Below are 24,516 nucleotides of genomic sequence, written 5' to 3' on the forward strand. Positions count from 1 at the left end.
CCAGGCGAAAATTTCAAACTGGGACCAGTTGGCACCTCAACTGGTTTCAACTGGGACTAACTGGTACGAACTTGGAATCAACTGAAACCAATAGGAGTCCAACTGAGACCAGCTGAGGGGTCAACTGGTTTGAACCATTCCCAGTTGGGAACGGAGTGAACTGGGATCAGTTAGGGAAGTAACTGGTTGGAGCGATTCCCAGTCGGACTTCAAATGCCTTTCCCGTTCCCATTTCACACGGGGCAACAATTTTGACAAGTTGGGGGTGTATTGACCTTTGCTAATGAAGAAAACTAAAAATACTTACATTTCTAGATTTATACAAATAGGGAAGCTTTTAATTATTGGGTACATTTATATATTTATAAAAATATTAATAAAATTTTAATTACCTACATAGTTTCTTTTAATTGGAAAACATAATTAGTGACATAAAAAGTTAACGTAATGAACATTTAGTGCACTATTAAAATATATGAGAACATTTATTTAAATACCTACAGTATGTTTTTTTTTTTCTTGTATTAAATAAATTTATCTTTCGGCCAATCAGAGCAAGCCGGCCGCCGTGGCACGCGGGTGCGGATTTGCGGTACGCGCTGTCGACAGATGGCGCTGTTTATACGACGCCGGAGTCGGACGGACGCGATAGAAGACGCGACGCGGTAGAGAAGGGTCGCCACCGCCGATGTTGGCGTCATTATGAAAATGTCAAAACTACAGCTGCGCTTCTTTGGACACAACTCTACACACACCATGGTGGCAGAGGAGAACTTCGAGGATGGAAAGATGCAGTTCAGCGATCGGAGGGCACCCAGGAAAGAACGGACGGAAGAGAAAACCGCCGCGGAGAGCACAATGGCGAAAATGGCGGGAGGTCTACCTCGACAATGTTCGACTGTTGTGACAGAGGCAATTGGAAATGTTGGATTACAGGGTGGGAGCGCTACCGTATCCTATCAGGACTTCACCTGCGCGACGCGGGAACACGGGTGAGCACCTTTCTGCACGCGATGGGGAGACAAGCTGAGGACGCCTTCACTAACAGACGCCAGCTGCCGGTCTTACTTCATCTCACGAATACTACCTCTGAAAAAGCGATTCAATCGTCGCAAGCAAGTGGCTAAACCCGGAGCGTGTACCTCACCGAGCCTATTATTTAGTTTTATTCTCCAAGTTTTTGACAATAAAGACTTGTCAACCTTCCATTTTGTGCCGTGTTTCATTATTGCTGGAGTTGGCACCACCGGTAACTGGGACCAACTCCAACTGGGACCATTTCTAACTGGGACCGATTCCAGCTAGGCCAAACTCCAACTGGAACCAGTTGGACAACTCCAACTTTGACCGGTTGTAACTGGGATTTGTTCCATAAACCAGTTGCAACTGGGACCAGTTGGTCCCAGTTGAAAATTGTCGCCTGGGTAGGGCGCGCCACTTATCATGTGGCAAGCCATCTTGTCGCAAGCGACACTTAAAAGCATGGCATCACAAAACTTTAAAGATCTCACTCGACGCTTCGATCGATCATGACACCGCCTTGGTTGCACTTCCTGAGTGATAACTTCTCTGCGAAAGGTACGGTGAGGTGCGCGAAAAGATGAAGTTTAATTTTGCGCGACTAGGTGCTGATGAGGATCATATAAGTCACGTAATTTTACCGCAGCTGTGCGAAAGCACAGCTGCGGTAAAATTTTATTTTATCATTGCTGGCGCAATCATAAAATTCTATGCCCACTGACACCAACTTGGCAACAGGAGCTGAAAGCCACACTAGCTTTTCTATGCTACCGGGAGAGGAGCCCTCACGGTTTCGAAAGCTTCCCCAACTCCGACGATACCGCCACGCCTCGAAGCGCTATCAGTCCGCTGACGTCTCGCCATCTGCCGTGAAGCGATGAGCGAACGCTCTCTGTCGGTCGCGGCGACCACATTATGTTCGGCGCACCGAGCGCGCTTCACTCCCACGGGGATAGATGGCGCCCAAGTACAGAGGGGCTTGTGAAGGCTTGTATAAAGGGCTTGTGAAGGAAATTATGCATTTTTTACTCGGTCCCTGTGTACTTCCTTGTGAAATGATGTATGTATGTTGGCGCATTGGAACTGACTGCCTTTTCGCCAGTGCGGTTGCTGGTTTTTAAATGAAAACATTCCGATGATGACTCAACGTGAAAGAAATACTCGTATAAATACAAAACTTCCCGACACAATCTACTGGGCTTTCAATAATTCAGAGTAACTTAAAATAATTCTGTTAAACAGCTGGGTCGTATTCGCATGTTTTTCCCGACAGCATGTTTGGTGACAGTTCCGTAAATTGTTTACACACATTTCGTGGCTTTATAGGAGGTCGGGGGATTTTTTCCATCGTTGTCCTGCCTTCTTATTGACAACAAATAAATTATAATAATGTTACATAGTGGGGCCTAAATAATCATTTACATTCGCAAAAGGGTATTCGCATTACAACTGATTTTTTTTTTTACATTTGATGTCAACTGGTACTCCGGTACATACAAATCATGGAAGCAAAAAACAGTTTTATTTATGGTGACATTGTGACTGAAATGATGACACGGTATGATGACAAACTGACTGAAAGGATGATACAGTGACTGAAAGTCAAAGTAGTAGCGGGTATGGGACATAAATCAATTTTGATCTATACACTCACAATATAGGGTAACCCGGTCTTACAGGCACTACAGGTATTACAGGTAATATGTAAGGTACTTCGGGCAGCCAGGGAAAATGCTTGGAACAGCGTCTACAGACACACAGGCTTCTTTGCAGCGTGGAGGAGAACTCTCCCACCGAACTCCGCATGATACCATTTCGATATCAGTTCGTCGGGGAAACGCTTGGCACAAACATGATCACTACGTAGTAACTTGCGATCGCCTCGGAATTGCACGACGCCACTGCTGAATGCGAGCGTCATTCGACTGAGCTTTAAACAAGGACACTCGCCCTGCAGTGGTCCGCTACACCGAATTGCAGTTGGGAACGAAGCACGTCTTTCCCAGCCTTATAGCATAACCTCTTCTTCTTCGGGTAACGCTCACCTTCATGGACCATGGTCGCACCTGTGATCGACACAGCACCAAAGGAAAACACGAGGCCAGCCACTCGCCGCTCACCAACACACCGCAAAAAAGGTGAGCACGCTACGCCGCTGACACCGTGGCCGCCGAGGAGAGACTTCGTAACCACGGTGCTCATAGCTCAGCGCCTTCCGCGACGGCGCGCAATTAACTACTCCTGGTTCGAGGCTAGCTCCGAACACGATCTGGTCCCTCGCTCCCCACGCGAAGAGCGGTGAGAGTCATCAGGTAAATGTATTTCTTCCACCGTGACCCAAATGAACCCTGAACCCCGCGGAGTAGCTGCGAAGCGACAGTCTCCTTGTCTACTAAGATGGCCCGGGAGCTCACGTGGCCAACCCAACCAAGATAATACCAGTTCTCATAGCGACTCATCATGGCCCTGGTCCTCACACTCGCGTCCTCACGCAGACTAGTGAAATCGTTGGACTTATATCCACAGTAAGACCCACGTCATGATTGAGGCTCATGCTCATGAGTCTCAAAACTCACAACCACATTTAAGAGAACTCAAAACTCACACTCATGAGCCCTTCACTTAGACCTCAAGCTCACACTCACACTCATGAGTCCTCAGAACTCACGCTCATCAGTTTTAAGAACTCACTCAAAAACTCAGGAGTTCTCAGCACTCAAACCCACACTCAAGAGTTTTCAGAACTCACGATCAGATTCACGATCAGACTCACGCTCATGAGTTCTCAGAACTCACACTCACACTCATGACTTCTCAGAACTCACGATCACACTCACACTCATGAGTTCTCAGAACTTCCTATCAGACTCACTCTCACACTTATGAGTCCTCAGAACTCACTGTCACACTCACACTCACAATTTTTCGAGACTCGCAGCCTCATTCACGATCACCTCAAATCTGACGGTGAGCGTGAGTGATCGTGAGTGATCGCAATCATGAGTGAGAATGTCGAGGTTTGGTCATGAAAGACAAGCAATTGTTGTAGCGTTTTTCTTTTATTTTTAATTTTTTTTTCACATCAGAAAACCTGGAATTTAGACATTAATACGGCGCTATCCTTTAATGAATTTGCATCAATTTTAATGTTAAACTTTTGTATTTGGTAGTTTTCTAACTTAGAAAAAAGACGAACTGCTGCCGTCGTGCACTTGCGAAATTTTTAGGTGCAGAGGAAGCTGTGATTATACAAACCAGTAGTTGAATCTGCAGTCTGATAACAATGTCCGACATATTTTTTTTTTAAATACCATACTCACTGTAGGCTTTGAGAAAAGGGAGAGCGCTTTGCGCTAATGTTGAGACTAAAAGATTTGTCTGATGGGCATTTTATAAATTGCGATTAAAGCTACGGCACTTACGTTGCTAATGCGTCATTCGACAGTCTGTGGTGTACTCCTTCCATGTGTGGCATCCTGTCTCCTTGGGCAGACAAAAACTGTCTTTAGACATGCTGGAAGCACGCATATGTGTATCAGGCAAATGTGCTTCGAACATGCTTGAGACCTGTCCGAGGGTTATCCTGTCATTACTCTTTGCAGCAAGCACCGCGTCTCTCCTACGACGCTCAAGCAGTGTGCAGGTGTCGCTTGTGGGTGTACGTGCCACTTGGGACATCTTTGTGACAGGAATTTAAACTATTGTGAAATCGTGTATCCGTAAACGTATTGCTTTGGGATATTACCGATCGTTGAACAAATATACAAGTTGCTCCAAAAATGAAAACGAATTTTACAGTCAAAGCATACCGAAATGTCGTCGTAACTTAGGACGCTTTTGTGTTCCTTCTTTTTTTTTTCCGCGAATTGTATTCGATCATAGTGAGGCAAACTGTTTTAGTTAGTTGCTGTGGCTGCCCCGAAACCTAGTGATACTTCTATGGCATGGAGATTCTCGATTACATTCGGGGGAATTCGAGCTTCTTTCTCTTTCTGCTGCTGCTCCCTACTTATAGCTCAGCTTCGAGCTTTGTAAATTCAGTGCTGAACTAATGAAAAGGGCGGTCGGTGGCATGCTTCAATAAGCGCGCCATGATATCGAGGTCATTAGTGGATGCCTCGAATGGCCATTTTTGAGCTTATGTAAATAAAAATTAAGGCACACGAACGGCCACACAAGCGTTTGAATATATACCTTTATTTTGAATATAAATAACTAAAAATATCTTTAAAGTTGCTCTGTACTTGTTGCTTGTCGAAATCGATGTTATTGTACTGTGTATTGGTCCGTCGTTCTGTTCTCGTTGTAAAAGGATATTCCAGTCATTGATTTTTTTGTACCATGATTAAGGTATGACTCTTTTTTTATTATAACCAGGCTCGGAGGTCGGTTTGAGGTATTTGCTGGCAATTCGTCACGGGGTTTCTGTAAAAAAAAAAGTGGAAAGAAAGAAAGAAAAACAAGCAAGAACGATTAGGATAGAAAACTGGATGGAAATATAACAAAAAGTGCTTATGAGAATGCTAGGTAAAACACATGGACCGCGAAAGACATCAGTGCAGACACCACCGCCACCACAGCGGTGTGACCTTAAAGCCGCGTGTTCCTGTCAGAAGCGTCGGAACTCTTCAGGAGTTGGGGGGGGGGGGGGGGACGACTGCGAATGGGGGGGAGTGACTGAGGGGCGAATGACGACCATGTTGAACTCGTGATAGTATCACTAAAATCCCAGGCGGCAGCTTTCTTGGACAAGGATATTTTAAAGCTTGTGCCACCTTATAACAACTGCCTAAGTCTAAGGTGTGACTGGGTGACAAGTAGCTAAAGCTGCTACCTACATTCTGTGTATGTTCCAAAAATTATTTTTAGTTATTCAATCCCAAGGTTTGAGGATTTATGCAGTTACCTTCTTTGAGCAAGGAATCCAAAACTATGTACGACCTCATGATAATGACCTAAATCTGAGCGGTGATTATGGGGAAGAGTAGCTAGAGTATATGCCTACATGTTGTGTATATTAAAACATATTTATCTATCTGATTTTTTACCCAGTTCATGGGTGTTTGGAACAATGGTCTTTAAACAATCTTCTATTATACAATTATCTCGGGTATATATATAAATACTTACGCAGATCCCGGTGGCAGGAAAGCATTTTTCTGGATGGAGTAGATGGCGTCGCTGTTGTCGCAGAGGATCCTTGAAAATGTCGTTTTTCGGATTTCATTGAGCTGGGCTGTAGCGTGACCAGAAAACAAAAGAAAAAGCATTAGTTTACTTTTTTTTAAGAATTTTGTTTCGGCAACTTGTAGTTTAATTCTTCCTAATATTCCTATACACCGTAAAAGTCGACGGCTGTGCTCTATCATAAAATGTATTAGGCTTTAAAATGAAAAACTATATTTGGACTGCTCAGAAACATCCTTCCCCCCCCCCCCCCCCTTCAAAAAAGAAGTAATTATTTACGCAAGATTATCCGTCGCAAGACCACCAGAGCACCTTCAGCGGCCCATCTGCATTCACTTTTACCCAAATATATTCCAGGTGGTCGATCCTGGGGTGAGTCTGAACTTGAGGGTGTGCGGAGTGCGTATGCCATTGTTCGTACCACAAAATGGAGTGTGAACCAAGTACTACCGCTGCTCCAAGAAGGCAGAAAAAAATTATAGGAAGATCCATTAGTGGATCCTTAGAAAATGCGTTAGCATGATCTTTGGGAAACGCAACACACACCCCTTTGGGAAACGCTAACATTGGCCCCATCATGTAACGAAGCCAAAAAGAAGTAGAAAGAAAGAGAGGAAGCAAAAGAGAAAGTCAAAAGGGAAAGACACAGCAGAAAAAGAAAGGGGTCAGTGCTAAGCTCTGAATATTTCTTCAAGAACGACTGTTTTCGGTGCTTTTTTTCCCTTAGTCATCAGACAATGGAAATAACTTGATCAACCAATCACCAGCAGCGCCACATTAACACAGTTCGATTCCTACCACATATAGATGCTTTGTCACATAAAGATAAGCGATGTAGAAATACTTTTTTTTTCTATTGCATAACCTGGGCTGGGCCGCTACTTTTTATTGTACGTTTGTTATAGATTTAAATTCTAATTTTGTTCATGGCATATATATGTATGTTGTGACTTCGAAGTACCAATTATGACGTATGCCATTTTCTTGTATTGTGCGTGCTTTCCGGCTAGAGTCCTTCTAGAATTGAGCAGTATTTGCAAATACATAAGTATCAAAATATTTTTTTAAATTAGAAAACGACAACCACAAACAGCGTTCCCAGAGGTATGAAGCACATGTGACCAGCCTAAAAGTTCCGCTGAATTAGCTCAACGTCGAGAATCCCCTCAATCGCATTGCCCGGAAGTTGAACTCCTTGTTTTTACGCCTGACAAAAACCCACGGTCGTTCCAGTGGGACGCTGCCCTATTGTCACTGACCGATGAAAGTGGCAGGAGGCTCGTCTCTTTTCGAGCGCCTCAGCATAGCCTCCTATATACTGACAAAGCCTGGCAGATTGCAACGAGAAGCGGGCGCCGAAATGGAAAAGGTGGAACGGCAGACAACGAATGAAAGGAGAGCCACGTGAGTGGCGCCCCGCTACGGCGAGACGCCGAAAGGCACAGCTCCCGAGCGAACATGTGTGTTTCGGGTCCTTGGCGTTGCAAAAGGTGTGCGCTGACTTCCAGGTTCCCCTAGAGTATACACTTACTCTAGGTTCCCCGAGGAATTGCTCTTTGATGCTTTGTGCTACCAGATCCTCGAGCTCCAAAATCTGCGACCGGGCTCTCTATGGCTCCGTCGTAGAACTGCGAGGCTTTGTGAGTATAAAGGAGGCTATGGCCTGAGGCTCACGAAACGCCGAAGCGTTATCGAAGGTGGGGAGGCTCGCATTGGAGGGCTCTGACGTCCCGTAGCTGCGGTGGTGCTGCTGTCGATGCTGCGCATGCGCAGACATGTCGCTTGACGAGGATCTGGTTTCTGAGCGGGTGCAGTGCCCACACCGTATACACGTGGTGTGGGAAAAAGGCGGACTTGTTTGTTCTACAGTGCGTATTGGTCTATAGCAATGGTTCAGAAAACAAACGTTACTGGAAGTGAAGGAGCCGGCCTGTCCTCCGTGCTCGTAGTAGAACCTGTCTCCCAACTTCATCCTCTGGAACATGGTTCCCAGGATGCAGCCAAACGTTGGGCCCACGATGCCGCCGCTCACGTGCTTTTCAGAAATCCCCGCTGTGAAGAGGTCGATGTCTCGCACGTCCCTAAAGAGCACAAAAAAATGAACCCAAAAAAACATGGGTCACAGGGGATTGTATGCAATGATAAACTGCCGCAGACAGCAAGGTGACCTTAATATTGGAAATTATAAGAAATTGCAAAACCATATAAAAGGAATACGAGTGATAGAATATAGAACTGCAACTCTCAATCCTAAACAAAAATTATGTCATTAATTAATTTATTTATACTGTCCATCTTACACGGATATTATAGGGATAAAATTCAAAGTACAGAAGAATAAATAATTGAATATATTAATAAAAACAAAACCTACGATTTAACACACAGCTAAACCAACTATGCATTCACCTATAGAAAACTTCTACACCATAAGACGGAGAAAAATAACAGAAAAACAGAAAACTAAACACTAAATTGCTTCCATGGATACAATACATTAAGATTTCACGGTCACTTTGCGGTGATTCATTCAATGAAGACAGACATTATTTTAATGCACTTAAAACATTCACTCAGTTTTGTGGACTAAGCTATGCAAGTGATGATGATGTGTTATCTTTTTGTCCTACTGAATGATTAAATTTACACCCTAAAACAATTGGACCACATCTAACAAGGAGTGATAATTGAATGCTTGGGAGAAGAGCGTGTTGGTTTAAGTCATGGATGAAGAAAGAATTAAACAATTAAAACAGGGACAGCACAACCACATCTTTCATTGTGGTTGTGGTTGTGGTTGTGTTGTCCCTGTTTTAATTGTTTTATTCTTCCTTCATCCATGATTATTGAAGGTTGGCTACACATTAGTCCCTAATATTATTTCAAAGCTATAAACAACCTACGTGCTGTAGATAGATAAATAACCTTGGTCGAGCACTTACTTATATATTGTCTTGTACTTGTCAACAACGTCCTTGGGAATGTAGGTGAGCAGGTCATCAAACGTTTTGATCTGGACGTTTTTGCATGAATTGAGATAGTCCACGTAAGGCCTGATGCCGTGTTCTCGGGCCCGTTGGATGTTCAGTGCTACCAGATCCAGACCGAAGGTCTCGTTTCGTAGCCGGTACAGGTGATGCGTAACTCCGTCAGTCACGAATCTGTGATCAACGAGGGTGTGAATACGTTGTTATATCACAAATGTGATGAACATCGCTCAGAAATGTAACAGTCGCAACAGTGTCATTTAGTACGGATTTCTCTTTGAAAAAGTTCTTACTTGTCGAATTCCTGCGCTTTCTGCTGCAAAAGCCCACGAAGCACATAGTCAAGATCTCCATTGTAGAAGTTGAAGGGGAAGAAGTAGTTTTCTTCGAGCTCGAAGGATCCTTGATTCCCGTTGGAGTTCACGCTGAAACATTTATGCATATCATGTAGGAAACGGCACTCATTGGAGATCCTGCAATGTAGGATGCCTTAAGCTTATAAATGTTAATTATACACCGGACAATTTTGCGAAATATAGTTATTACGTTTCAGCTTAAAACATCCTACTTTCTTATCCGCAACTCGAAGTTACTTTACTTGAAAGATACATTAGAAAGAACATTCCTTCACATGAAGCACAGGTACAAAACAATCTGATATAGTAAAACTGGTATTATGGTTGAGGCGTCACTAAGTGAGGCAACCTAAAAGTTTGTAATAAGAACGAAATTTTCCCATTATTCCAACCTCATCAAAACGTAAATATGGCTTGAAGCCTGAACGTGAATTTTCTTTCCACTAGCTATTGATTCTTAATATAGTGTCTCTTGTTTAAACTAAAATTGCAGTCTATGAGACACTAGAAGGTATGGCTTGCATGCTTAGTCGATCGTGATAGTTAGAGTTTAGAATCTCATAAGATAGATTGAATACGCGCGATTTCGTTAATAAAGCTGTATGTAATTCAATCACGTTTAAAGGACTCATAATACCATATTGGCCAGCCCGCGAGCCAGCATTGATGAAAAGCAAAAACACAGCACTCAAATAATAACTCGGCGAGTCTGGATCTATATAGTATTGTATATCTATTAGGAAAGCAAAGAAAAAAAATTATACTAGAAGTCATGGATGCTTGAGAATTCCAAAAGCATGTTAGCTTCTTAAGATCTGACTTTTATTTTGGGACTTGGTCTTTGATATTGCTTCCTCGTGTGATTTCTAGCATATTTAGTTATTAAGTAAAAGGGCAATCGAGAACTCAAAATTTGCTCTCTTCTACGTTTGCCCCTTTTGAAACCAATGGCTGCGCAATAACGCATGCACATTTGGGTTTCAATTTCATTTCTTCGTGTAATCTTTAGAGGGATCCGAAATGTATAGATCTAGTACAGTTTCAAATTAATTGCTCAGGCATCAGAATTTAGATAAACCTAGTTTGAAGAGACAAGGGTTTGTTTTCTTTAAAGACGGTAAATCAGCACCATCTAAAAATAATATCTAAATTTTATTTTGTTGAGATGAAAGAAGGCCCCCCCTGTATACATGTGCGGCAAGAAAGTAAGAGAGAGGAGGAAACGAGAGAGCGTGAGGACGTCAGAACGCCCTGCTCTGGTTAGAACCATTAGTGGGTAGGCCTAAAAATAGCTGCCCCTGACGCCACTGCACTCGCCAAACGCTTTAGAACTCGGAACGCCAACTTCTGGTTGTCTCCACAGCGCTTGTCGAACGAGTTAAAATACGAAACTTCGGCGGTCCTCCGTTTGGGTCTTGCATTCGAATGCGTTTGACGAGCACAGTGGAGACAAAAGCCGACAGGCTTGCTTTAGGCCTACCCACTCATCATTCGAATTAGAACTTGCCGTTTTCGTCTGCTCCTCCCTTTTTGTGAATTTTTCGGCGCTGAGCTACTACCTTAAGTTGCTACCCTATTAAGAAATCCACTAGATGTATGATTTTACGGAAATCGTAAAATAAACGCGATACAACGTTCAAACTCAAATTCAAAATAGTTTATTTTGCCACAAACATTATTGTTTGTGGCAAACAAATAATATTGCTTATTGTTTTGGATTAGAAAAACCCTAAATGTATTGGGCCCCCGAATTATCCAAATGTAACTAGCGCCAATAACCCCATGCGTTATTCCGATAACGTTTTTATTGTATAGTATTATGTGAATTGGACATCCAATAAACAGACGTAATTGTATAAGGTTCCTCAAGAAAAAAATATGTTTGTCTTTAAATACGTACAGGAAAAAGGTGCCCTGGATGAGCGTGTGTCCCATTCGAAACCCTGCGGCTGCGAACTCGTTAACCATCGTGGCGTCGACCGTCTTGTCGTACGTCGTGAATCCCGAGGTCTTGGGCGTGAGTTGATACTGGGACATTAAGCCCGGCCCCAGGACGATCGGCAGCCACTCATTGTAGACGATGTGCGCAAACTGCGACTCCACGATCCGTCTGCAAGTTGAGACAAAAAATAATTCAGTTCTCATTTAAATGGGGGAACAAAATACCCAAGACGGGTGTGGACCTCCCTTACGTACTTTCGGACTCTAATGGCCTTTACAAAAAAAAATATATTAATGGATATCTCAACGTTCTACACACATCAAGGTAAAATCTCCTGTCGTATTTTTTTTTTTTTTGTCCATGCCACTTGTATAGAGGCCACGCTTGCACCAGTTTGCGGCAGAATAATAGTCCGCCAGGTCCCAGTGGAAGTGGGAGGAACCGTGGCAGGCCAGGGGAAACATGTTCGAAGGGTGCGCCACCCAGCTAGCGGCTTTGCGACGAACCACCTCCTTTATCTTTTTTTTTGTATTTTGTAGAAGAAACAAGCAAAATAACAAAACGCAATCGTTTTGCACTATACCTCCCGGGCTTACCCTCCCCTCCTAATGGGAGCCAGATGAAAAGCCGGGGGACATTGAAACGAAAGTAAGTCGTAGGTAGCGAGGTGTGACGATAGTAAAGCTTAAGAAATTTAAAGAAAAAAATAGTGGAGAATCTCGCAATGTGTTTGCAAGCAACTGAGATAAGCGAGGGAGCCATCATTTCAATACCCTCTTTCTGTTATGCTTCTGTCGTTCTGTCTCTCCCACTTTTTGCGGCCGGTTCTGGAGTGGATGTCGCAGGCTTTCCTCGCTATAGAAGGATATGCTAGTGTTAGGTGATCAATCCGAAGACTCATTGCGACAATACAATTAGCAAAGTACCGGTCAGTCGTGCTATCAGACAACGACGATAGTGCAGCCGATTGGAATAGCTTGGCATCAATAGTACAGTTGACAACGCTGTTGAACGTTCTACAATGGGATAGAGAGTCCCAAGAAATAGAATCCGGCACTTTTTAATGAAAGGGCGTCTTAAGTGTCTTTTAATTACGAAATCCGAGACGATCTGCTGGGTTCATATTAAGATGTTCTGGTATCGGAGGCTTCCCTTATATGAGATCATCGTAACGACGTTAAGCAGTTTTTGCTTCTAAGGCTAAGGCCGAGGTCATACGGCGGCGTACCTGAAGTATGCCGCAGTGAGCTATTGAGGCATGAGTTTACGCACAAGTCATGTCAGAGTTGCCGCACGACTTTAGCTCACGGAACATTCTAATAAATCCGGTGGGCTTACTCTCTCGCAAAGCAGCTGGGAGTGCCGACCATTTCAATCTACGGAGGCAGCTCAGCAATGACGGGGCTAAAATCATTCATTGATCCTAAAAAAAGCCTTTGATGTGATATTGAGCACTGCGTTTTACGTAATTACATGATGCGACTCATATTCAGTGTTATACCGGATAATTTTTTTAACGTAAAATGTTTTTTTTTAGTTAGTTGTTCGGCATTTCGTGAAGCCAAAAACTGAAGTCTGGATAAAAGCGTGGCCACGAGGGTCGACACTGATCGGTTGACGGGTTCACCCAAAAGTGGAGCCTAGCATCACAAACGTTTTGCACGTTTGTGATTCTACAACGCTTACGTATGCAACCCGATTGCCTAGCAGCTTGCCATATTTTTATGCAAAAATATATTTTTAGCTTAGTCTTTCGCCGCGCTTGTTTATTATGGTTAGACTCCGAAGCGACAGCGACACTCAAGCTAGCTCGTACTCTTTTTTTTTTTATGCGAAAACATTAACTCTCCTATGGAGCGAGCCGACGTTATCAGCTTTGAAGCCGCGCCAAACGGTAGCTAAATTCCCCTGTCCCAAAGAAGCGAAGTGAAGACGCGATCTGAAGGCTCCCAGCCTTGAAGCCGCGCAAAACGGCAGCTAAATGCACCCCTCCAAGAGGAGCGATGTGAAGCCGAGAGTTGACGGACAGGCTTTCATTGGCTGGCGGGCGTCCTAGTTTCAAAAGACGAGGCTCCCATCGGCCGGCACGCGTCAGTTTCAAGGAGCGCCACCCGATGGCGCTGCACCCCCCGCGCCGCAGCGCGCCGGTAAAAGCAAGCGGCTGGCTTCGTGGCTGGCGGGGCCTCCTTGAGACCGCTCGGGCAGACTGCGGAGCGGCTGCACGGCCGATGTCAGCGCGGCGCAGGCATTCACGAGAGCGCGCGCAAGAACAACATTTATGATTTCACATTCACAACTCATACGAAGTGCTTAGGTGTACCTCGAGCCTTTTTGTCAGGGATTCTAGCACTAATCGCCAGAATAGCGACATCTAACGACGTGATAGTGCGGCTTTTGTGACGTCATTCGTTGCCACTTCAGGACCACCTTTTGATGTGTGGCTGGGATAGGACGCTAAAACACACCAGTCGGTGGCTGGGATCGGACGCTAAAACACACGTCGGCGAGGCGTTCCCTGCACCGTATAGTAGAACCAAGTCCGCATACTTTGATGCTTGAAAGAGTGTCTCGTCGCTCAAATTGGGATTGAAGCCCCTGAAGGTGTCGGCGAGGAGGTTGTGTTGCCGGAGCCAGACGGTGTGTATGGAGGTAAGGCCTGGGTGCTCGTTTGCGCGTTCGTCGCCTGAGAACAAAGAGGGTTATTATAAACACCTGTGCTTGGAAGCAAACCTTCTCCAAGTGTCTCAACGCAATGTTTTTTTGTTTTTTCTTCATTAGCGAGGCTTAGTTAGTTTAGGTCTCCAAAATAGCGTATTTTATCGGAAAATCGGCTGCCGCTCTCAGGCATCAAGTAGATTACTTCTAAGACTCTTTTCGCCAACTTTGAGAAACATTATTATGTTATATGCACACCCATTCGTTTTTGTTTACATAAAAATATGAAGAGAAAACCGTAGCACGCCTGAAATACTTTGCATTTGAAGCTGCTTAAAATGTAAAAATACAGAGTAAATATTTTCCCAAACATTTATGTAAGCATATGTATGTATAAAACGTACATATCAAAAACACGAAAAGGCAAAGCGCTTAAAGTACCTCACCGGTAATGCGGGGACCTTGAATTAAATTTCCGCTCCGGCAAATGTGTTTTGGCCACTTGGTTTAATTTCTTTATTATTTATTAAGTTCACTTCATCTGCATATTTCTACTCTATTCTTCTTACTTTATTTTCAAAAGAATGTTTAGTTCAGTTTAAAACTCTTTGAAAAATTAATATAATATATATAATCGTCCGTGTCGGGAGTGCCACACCTTAGTTCTATTTCCTTTCTTTTTTTGAACACAAAATGGGACAGATTGCTGTTAACTCCAATGCTCATAAACAAAATGGCAAAAAAATAGTAAACGCGGAAGCTGTTGTATTATTATTTACTCATGCCTTTTTTATAACTGTTCGAACGTCAAGTCATTGCCAGCTTGACGACCACTACATGGCAATTCGCATACCCTTGATCACTTTGGTGTACTGCATGTCTAGCGCACAAGCGAAGCCGCTAACTTAAGAATCAGTAGAGTAGCTTGACTTCAATTGCTACAATACAATATAATACAATACAATCTTTATTTATATCGACCTTGAATGCAATGCAGATAAAGCCCGCATAAGTTAATGGTGCCTTGTGCGTGGGACGCGAGAGGACTTCTGCTTTCTATTGCCCAGTCAACATCAACACCGAAGCATACTAGTTCTATTATATATAGTTGCAAATTCCGGTTCCTTTCTTACCACTAAAAAAAACCTCTCACAATTTATTAGCTTAAGAAAACAATTCCTGGTACGTTCATTTTGATAACATTAGCATTTTCACATGCAAATTTCTGTAATTAACATTTTACAACAAAAACTCTTAGTGTCTTAAAAAGAGAGACGTTATGTTTAGTTGAAAAGGATATTAAATTTGTATTCCAGGATATTTTTTATTTTTTTTTATTATTGGCGGTTTTTGTTTAATTTCCTATTGGTTAGTTACATTTTTTTTAATTTGTGAGTTTTCACCATAGGTAACTCATTTGGAATATTGTTAAATAGCTTAGGAGCATAATAGTTTATTGTTGCTTCTTCATATATTATATTTGTTCGTGGTTTGATACACTCTTAATTGGACTTAATAGTCTTTTCTTTACAATTTCAATTTTGTATTTTTTGCTAACATGTTTGGTGATAATTTAATAGATTATTTAATCGCTAAAACGTAACATTATTAGATCTTTAAAAATGAAAATAGGGAGATCAGCTCCTGCTATTTTGTAACGAATGTTCCTAACTATCCTTTTTTCATTCGATCCTACATTTAGTTGTAAATATTTGGCACACTTTTTGTAAACTATTATTCTAGATTTGGTTATGGATACCTCCAGAAAATTGTAAATCATTTTAAGCATAGGCTGATTAGGTTAAGCAAAAGGTTGATTATAATGGATATTAGCCATTACTGCTCTTAATTTGTTTTACAAATCTTGTCTATACGAACATCCCACGTTACAAGCCTATCTATGTACATGCCTACGCATTTTACATCTGCATATTCTAGAGGAACCCAAGCTCAATTTTTCTGTATTTTTTTTTCATGGGTCTCTAGAGCAATTTATTTGCTGACTACTCTGTCAGCCCTATGAAGACCGGTCGGACTCCTATATTCGAGCTAACTATTCCCCACACTGCATGCAACCTAAGTTCACGATTGCGCGCTGATGCTTTCAAATTACATACCTGCTCTGAAGCAATACTGGTTCTGGCTGGGGTTACTGCAACGATCCATGGTCGGATAGAAACTCCGGGGTAGTAACTCCTTTCCATTTACATATTGATACTTGAGTAGACCTGAAGAAAACCGCGCTGGTTACAACCTGAGAAGCTTCATGCCATTTGTTAGATTCGACGAGGAGTGATTAAATAAACTCGCTTCTGCCGTGCCACGTAGAGAGACCTACGAGGAACCCGATGTCTGGTGGGTGTAGTGCACAACTGACAAAATGGCTGGTCTGATTTGGAATCCGTGTAAGGTAGGTCGGCGTGTGTTGATTAGGTTCTAATCAGCGGAAGGGTGTCGGCCAGCCTGGATTCATCGCACAACGCAGGCTGTATATGGTAACCGATGTATGTTGAAGGCAATAGGGTCTGACTGGACGGAAATGTTTAGAAAAGGACGTGAGGAAACGAAAGATTTTCCGCGACCGGGCAAGACGACAAGCCGCGGAAGGCGGATGGCATCCGCCGTCTCTCCATACAGTATAACGTGCGTCTCAATCCGTATGACGACTTTTTCTAAAGAGCCCTGATGCATTCATGCTTACTTATGTCATATTGCTTTGTTTAACTGTGTTCCTCTTACGGAGGTACATCTTTTCTTAGTTTTAATAAAGGCTCACGAACAGGTTCCATTCGATGATGCCTCACACAACTCTTACAACTATCACAACGCCACTTACAACCCATATGATGTTTTTTTTTTTTTTATATTGTCGAAGTCTTGCTCACCTTGAGTAAGGGTGCGGAGTTTCTGGGTGTCGGAAGCGCTGCTGCCGTAGATTTGAGACCCATCGATATATGACGTCAGAATATCTTGTTGGTCTCTGTAACCTGCGATTTAGAAAACAAAGCCGCATCCAGGTTAGAACAAGAACACCAACTTCAGAGTCGTACAAGCTGCCCAAAATAAACGTTAAAATTTCGTCTTTGCATGACAGTTCAATGTAATATTGTGGTCGCTTCAGAACTGTTTTTTTTTTCGTTGTTGTTGTAATTCCGATATTTCAATCCTAAAGAGACGCTTCCATCATGTGAGTGACCATACCAGCTGAAGAATCAGAGCGTGGCTTATTAAATCAAGCTCCTATTGCCTCGTGATTTGTTCTTGGGCGTTAGTATCCGTTGATGTGGCAATCGCATCAGCTTCAAATCGATAATATGACGTCCGGCTCTCATCATGCCCGACGTTTCTCAAGCTGCCTGAAAAGGCAGTCTAAACATTAACTGCGTCTTCTTTCCCGCAGAAATGTTGAAACCTAAAGAAACAGTTTTGCGCTCTGGCACTGATCATGTAAAAAACGTCGTGCTCGGTGCCATACCTCACACTACACTTTGTTTAGGTCTACACATATTTACAATGTCATCGTTCGTCGGATCTCCCTCGGGAAATTTGAGCGACTAGCTGTCCTAAGTGACTCGTGCAGAAGCAGGCACACCGGAATTCTTAGAGTGACAACTTAAGAAGCGTAGAGCGTGGCAAGTCCAAAACATGTTATTAAAAGGCTACATGGTCTGAGATTGGGACGTAAGACAATAAAAACTGCGAAGGAACGAATCATTCAGCAAGGAGCCTAAACAAGCTAAGGCACGCTCTGAGTTTCTGAAGACGTCGGACATTCGTGTAGTTTTTCATCTTTAGGTCAGAGAGACTTGCCCAGGTTGCAGCGGCTGCAGGGTGCCGATCTAGGCAGGTTCATGCACGTCTGGTGCAGCGGAGCAAAGAACGGGTCGGTAGTCGGGATGTCGATTGAAAAGCATTCCGGCGTGTTTCGGGTGCTCGCAGAGCAGCAGTCGATCGGGTTGTTGGGATCTGGAGATAATGATGGCAGTGTTAGTAGGGTCCATATCACAAGAGCGAATGACATTTTAGCGAACGGCGACATTTGAGCGAATGGTCGTTTTAGCGAATAACGGGGGCGCGCGTTTACCCATCCGTCGAGCTGCGCTTTACGCCGCTTCGCGGCGACAGTCTGCGGCAACTCATTACAAAAATATGAACTCACTAGGCCCACCCGAAAACGCCGCTTCGCGGCGTCCGACTATTCGCTAAAGTGTCGTTCGATGAAACGTGGGCGTTCGCTAAAACGTCATTCGATCAAGTGAGTGCCTCCCGTGTTAGTAACTATAGTGTGTGATAGGACGCTCTGCACATAATAGTATCAATGGCCCTCATAAGTGCGCGATCGCTTGAGCCCGGGACAGTGGAAAAACGCTCGAAAACTACGTCTATATGATGGTAGCTATTAGCACAAACAGAAGCAACCCGGAAAGAAAAATTATTTTATATCACAATGTATCACATCAAAGAGAGTTTATAAAATAGGTCCCTAGTTCAATTTCTGCTTTTCGTCCTTGAAAGAAGTTGGATAATGCTTGGGAAACGTTATTGGTACAATGGAACATATTATTTCCACAGAAGTTCGACATGATTTGCATAAACTAAAAAAAAGGGTTTCCGAATGTTGGATGCACCCTGGTGTTTAAAATCACTATGTATTCTAATGTTTAACTGTAACGATATTTTTTTTTAATTCATCCATTCGAAATGTTGAAAGACAAGTAATGTCCTGAGCTTAATCCAGTATAGTGCATTTTGAACCAAAGGTAATACGATTTCACATTTTGTAAATTATATTTGTAACTTCGTTTTTTTTTTCAACATGACAGGTGTTATGCATATTTGCATAAACTCTGAAGCATCTCTCAACAGTTCCTAGTCTTTAAAAAAATACAACATACAAAAGATCACATAGAGACTATTGATCCGCGGTTGCTGCCCGGCTGAAGACGATTGTGTAGGTCGGCCTTTAAGCAGTCAGTGAGTAACGATAGCTAATGAGCACACTCACTTCCCAAGTTGATGATTTCTCCAGGGTTCGGTTCGAGGGGCGCAAGCGCGATGTCGTGGTCGATGAACTGTCCGATCTGCATCACCATGTGAGTGAAGCTGGTTGCCGGCATGTCCATGTCTGGATGCACCGTGTACGAGATGTACCTGGCGTTTGGAAGCGGGTCTCCACTCTGAGCCACCCTGGGCTTGCTTATACCTGTGGTGAGAAGGCACACGGCCGAGGCTCAACTTCCAGTTCCCCAAACAACCGCACTGGTTGAAATGCCTGAGGGTTAAACACTGGGCGGCGAGATTCGCAGTATCGAAGGTTTTTATGCCCTGTAACCACGAACATTTTATGAAATGTAGGGCATAGCGCACACTCCACTGCTTAAAGGTTTGCTGAACCGAACATTTCAGTGATGTTTCCACGAGCCAGCAGCAGCCGGTGTGCGAGAGCAGAGGCAACAACATTGACGTCATGATACTCCATGCACGCTTCAGATGACAGTCAAATGCACGGACTCCGGGCAAAAACAGAATAAAAACTTTTTTTATTATTATTTCACACGCGAGAGCTACGAGCTTTTTAGGCGAACTCATCGCCTACCTTTAACACCCGACTCAACTGTGTAGATGAAAACCCTATATTTATATCGCTTTTACCAAGAGCCCACATATTTCACTGTTATCTTAAGCGTGAATGGAGGATCATGACATCAATCTCGTTGTGCGTGCTTTCGCACACCGGAGGTTGTTGGCTAGTGGAAAGATTCTGCGTCATCTATTATGGGCACTGAAATATTTGGTTCAACATTGCTTTAAGCTTCCTGTCACTGACTTTAGTGTCTACGCACTAACGGAAACAGGTACCTTGTTTTCCGAACCACAATGCGTGGACAATGCTTGAACGTTGAATCTTTACGCTGTGCGCACTACCTTAGGACTATTCAGTGATTTATTTTGTATTTTCTAGGTACTTTATGATGACGAGATGTGACCGATATTGTGAATGGCAGAGAAAGTTAATAATGATTTTTATACGATTTAAGTTTCTTCGTGAACTATTCAAGCAGGTATTTTCTCAGAGTGCGCTGTGTATGCGCTTTTTCTTTCTCTTTTTTTTTTGTTTACGCGCGGACTATGCATTAGGTGGGGACTATATAAGGCGAAGCTTCTTTCATCTGAAATTTGCCCCAGCAGGCTATGCAACGGCTGCGGGCTGTAGTCCGAAAAATACTGTAACTGCCAGTTCTAACCATGGAGCAGCAGCCCTTCGGAGAACCCAGGCAATCATCTGCAGTACCGGTTTTGGTAACTGTTTTCTTCCGCTCTTTCTATCGCTGCCAGGTTTAAGAGTAAGCTAAAAGCAAGGTATACCTCAGATATGTCTCTAAACAGTGTTTGCTCAACGATTTCTTGTTTTGACTATCACAGCGGACGCCACGAGCCATCCCAGCCAACCCAGGGTTGCGAACGAATCTCGTGACTACGCAGGGGGCGCGTTGACACGAGATTCAGACCGGATTGGATTAGTTTCGATGGCTTCTTACTTAAACAAAAACTATATTAATACGTATGGTATACGATACGGAACGGTATAGGTTCACTCGAACAAAGCAATATTCGTCCATCGTAGCGTCTCAATAGCGTACTCTGAGGCCCATTGTAATAGGCCTGCAAACAAACTAACAGCTAAAGGTCATTAGTTTGTCTGCAGGCGAGATTTGCGCAAATTTCCTTCAGCATTTATGCTTTTTGACCCTATCTAGAGTTCGACTGTGTGTTTATGCATTTTTAAACGCGATAGAGTTTCTTTCGGCAGCCTCCCGGGTAGCAGCCCGAATATCACGCCTGAATGGGTGGGTGGAAGTCACGACAGCGTCCTTTATAACGAACAGTAGCTCGCGCCCCCTATATCCTGAAAACCAAAACGCACGATCCCTCCCCAACGACCTAGTAAACCAATTTTTAATTCCCTTCTTCAGTTTGTAACTATCGCCAGGCAGTATTGGATATCGCCAACGCAAATTATCGTCACCAGGCAAAACAAAATAAGATAAGAACACACGATCCCCCAAAAGTGCAGAGCGAGGGTTCCGCTTGCGATTCACCATCGGGTACTCACCGTCCTGGTAGGCTGGCTTCTGCAGCCTGTTCATGCAGGAGCCCGCGCTACCCCAGCCTGGGTTCTGCAGGTTGTTGCACGTTCCGTCGGGTTCCCTGTAGCGCTTACTTGCGTTGCACTTCACGTTGAGGGGCGGGCAGGTGGCCGCCAGAGCCGTCCCGTCGATACTAACGTTTTGGAGATCCACGGCGTCTTGTCTGGCTTCCACTAAGCCGCCGTCGCCACTGCAGGTCGTAATGAAGATGAGAGATTGTTACGGCAAGTGGTTACTTCCAACGCATTTTGTATTGAGAACTATTTTTTAAACCGTGCAGTCTTCATTTGGACATTCACCAGGAAGACTGAAGTACCCGTATTTAAGCATGGGATGCCTTCTAAGAAAACCTGCTAATCTAACATTTGTCCGTTCGTCCTCGCATTTACTCGCCCAATTTAGTGGGGAAATTGACGTCATATAATCTGATGTGACGTCGCCTAACGCCAATTCAGTTTCCGCGCTAGATTCGTCCGGGGAACGGAGGTCATGTGTCCTATACATCAATTATTTTTCCCAGTCCAATTTCTCGGGGAAATGTACACCATGTGAGCTATACCCCAATTCGCTTTCCCCGCTAAATTTAGCGAGGATATAAATGCAACATGACCTATGCAGCTATTTAGTTTGTCGTCTAAATGTGGCGGGAAAACTGGCGTCGCTCGACCTATGCAGTAATTAAGTATTGCAGTTTAATTTAGCGCGGAGAGAATGGTGCCCAGGCTGGTGCCCCGGCTGGTGCCCCTAGCGCACAAAGACTTTCAGCATGTGGGCCAAGCTTACTTTCGGAAGCTGGCAGTCGCGCGTCCTCCTCTCCCCCACACAGTTACGCGTCATGAAATGTACTTGAATTCTGGCATGAATCAACATCCGTGTCCCATTCAATCGGAATGATACTTGTACCGACGTACGGTTGTGTACCACTAGTGTGTGATGCACGTATAAGAGCCAAGTTTAGTAGTCGTACTGCACCGTCTCTCTATTCCTCAACTGTAGCGGAAACCTGAGACACCCCTTGAGGCAGAAAGCCTAATCCCACTGCCTAAACATACGTGCAACGGAAATACTTTTAAAGGCGCCCTAAACGCCTTTAAAGAAAAAAACAACTGAACATTTGTTTTGCAGCTAGAAGTGCTTTAAACGGAACCGTCTATCTCAACATTGCGTCCGTCCGTTTTTCCAAACGTCCGTTAGTCCGTGCGCCCTTCCATCCGTCCTTCTACCCGTCCATCCGTGGATTTCCCGGTAAATTTAGCGGGGAAGCTTAATTAGTGTTTAGGCACGTGACATTTATTGATGTCACGTGACCGTCACGTGACCTGACATCACGTGACACCGATTCAGTTTCCCTGCTACATTAAGCGGGTAAATTGACGTAATGCGACCTGACGTGACTTGTCCTGTACACCTTTCAACTTGCCCGCTTTAAATTTAGCGGGAAATCTATGTCACGTGACCTGGCGTCACGTGGCCTATGCACCAACGAAGCTTCCCCTTAAAATTTGGCGGGAAAATTGACGTAACGTGACGACGTCTTTTGACCTCTACAGAACTTCACTTCCCCCGCTAAATTTGACGGAGTAATCGATGTCAGGTGACCTAAACACTTTCATTTTCCACAAAAAATTTAAGGGTGAAATTGACCTTACGTGAATTGGTAACTCTTGACGCACCGATACAGATTTCCCCCACTAAATACACCAGAATAAAATTATGTGATGTGTCATTACACCAATCAGTTGTCCCGCTAAACTTAGCGGAAAAATTGACGGCACTTTTATTTATTCATTTATTTTAATACCTTGAAAACCCCCTTGGGACTATAACATAAGGCGTGGGTAGAAAACCCCAAAAAACGGGCGGCAAAAACGCACCGAAAAAAAGCGCACGCCATAAGACCGGAGAAATTAAAAGCCATAAAGGTTCTTTTTCACTCCCCAAAACGCTCGAAATGGCTGTATGATGTCTTCTAATCAACGTTAATAATGTTAAAGGTTGCACCTTAAATACTGCCTTTCATGCACTAAAGTCCTTTGGAGATAATGATCGCTCCCAATTGTATGTGGATAGCCAGTAATTGTACCATATTTCGAATGTGAATAAGAGTAATTTTGAGTGCGATTCTTTTTATTTTTTTTATTTATGCCGAAATTAAGGGACGCCACACGGCCCACCATTTGGGAGAAAGCTTTACCACGTGCAAGAGCGACCATCGGGGACCCCACACCTGCGGTTTTGGTCAGCGCGCTTACCACAGCCAGCGCTTTTACAGCTGCATGCATGCGGCGCTCAGGTTGATTCAGTCCGCTTGTTCGAGCGTTTGTTGTGTTCTTTTTCTCAATAAGAGCAGCTGTTAGCGAGGCTGGGGTCAATGTTCAACTATAGGAGGGGAAAAGGGGGAGGGGGGGAGAGCTTGGATATTTTTTTTTTTTGGGGGGGGGGTGCTTATGTTTCTAGGATGTTCGAGGTTATCCAAATCGCCGTAACTCACGGGTTGTGAGTTCGAGGCTGGGTTCCGCATTTATAGGCCATCCGCCACGCTTTCCCAAACTCTTCAGATATTTTGTTGAAGGTCCCGCTATAGTGCCACGTGCAACATTCAAAGTCAGAGGTCAGGTTGGACTGCAGATGTATAGACAACGTGAGTTTAGGGTGACTTCAAAGAATGTCGACATTTGAGAAATTTATCCAGTACTGTGAGACTGCTAGCGTGGCCGCTCTTTAACGTGAATGACGCAGGCAGTAGTAATACGAGACTGAACACAGGTGCGATACTCGTCCAGATCCAAGCGAGCAGGGGTGGGGCGCGTCAAGCGGCTATCCCACAATGTTCGAAATCAAATCAAAATTAGTTTTATTTAAAAACAAAGCCGACGTACAGTTGTTTAAAAGTTGTCATAAAAGGCATAGGAATGCCTGACAATTCGGTCAGCCCCCCTCCCCCGCCCCTTTCACCCCGCTACATGATTCAGCTAGCCCACAAAAAGGTACAAAGAGAACGTTTAGTAAGGAAAGAAAAATACGTGATCGGGACGAACCAAAAAGCAAAATGCGCAGCAAGGAAACACAAGCGCTGTGTAAAAAGGAAGAAACCATATAAATTAAACAGGCAGTCACCAATGAAGCGATAAAGCAAACATCCGGGTGACGGCTGTGAAGACTAACACATTTCGCGAGCCTTGCAAAACTCAAATTCCAAACGTACGTATCTAAAATTAGGC

At 43.8% G+C, this 24,516-nt stretch overlaps 1 protein-coding gene across 1 annotated transcript; it reads right to left on the reverse strand.

Annotated features, from left to right (window-relative positions):
- Positions 1 to 5,197: 5,197 nt before the first annotated feature.
- On the reverse strand, positions 5,198 to 21,479 carry LOC8051866 (peroxidase). Its single transcript, XM_040503612.2, has 12 exons — positions 21,262 to 21,479; positions 19,153 to 19,350; positions 17,958 to 18,113; positions 17,033 to 17,134; positions 16,265 to 16,375; positions 14,040 to 14,175; positions 11,451 to 11,660; positions 9,488 to 9,619; positions 9,150 to 9,368; positions 8,119 to 8,288; positions 6,151 to 6,256; positions 5,198 to 5,445 (listed from the first exon to the last, which is right to left on the reverse strand). The coding sequence occupies exons 1-12, from the start codon at positions 21,293 to 21,295 to the stop codon at positions 5,388 to 5,390; spliced, it is 1,632 nt and encodes a 543-aa protein (XP_040359546.2). The 5' UTR covers positions 21,296 to 21,479; the 3' UTR covers positions 5,198 to 5,387.
- Positions 21,480 to 24,516: the final 3,037 nt, after the last annotated feature.

The sequence above is a fragment of the Ixodes scapularis genome, unplaced genomic scaffold (assembly GCF_016920785.2).
Source record: "Ixodes scapularis isolate PalLabHiFi unplaced genomic scaffold, ASM1692078v2 PGA_scaffold8__174_contigs__length_109621045, whole genome shotgun sequence".
NCBI classification, from domain to species: domain Eukaryota; kingdom Metazoa; phylum Arthropoda; class Arachnida; order Ixodida; family Ixodidae; genus Ixodes; species Ixodes scapularis.

Coding starts and splice junctions, on each gene's coding strand:
- LOC8051866 (XM_040503612.2), bottom strand. CDS start 21,295: ATGAACAGGCTGCAGAAGCCAGCCTACCAGGACG. Junction 17,135..17,957: donor CTGCAGCCGCTGCAACCTGG/GCAAGTCTCTCT, acceptor TCTAAATCGCAG/GTTACAGAGACCAACAAGAT. Junction 14,176..16,264: donor CCAGTATTGCTTCAGAGCAG/GTATGTAATTTG, acceptor CTTTGTTCTCAG/GCGACGAACGCGCAAACGAG.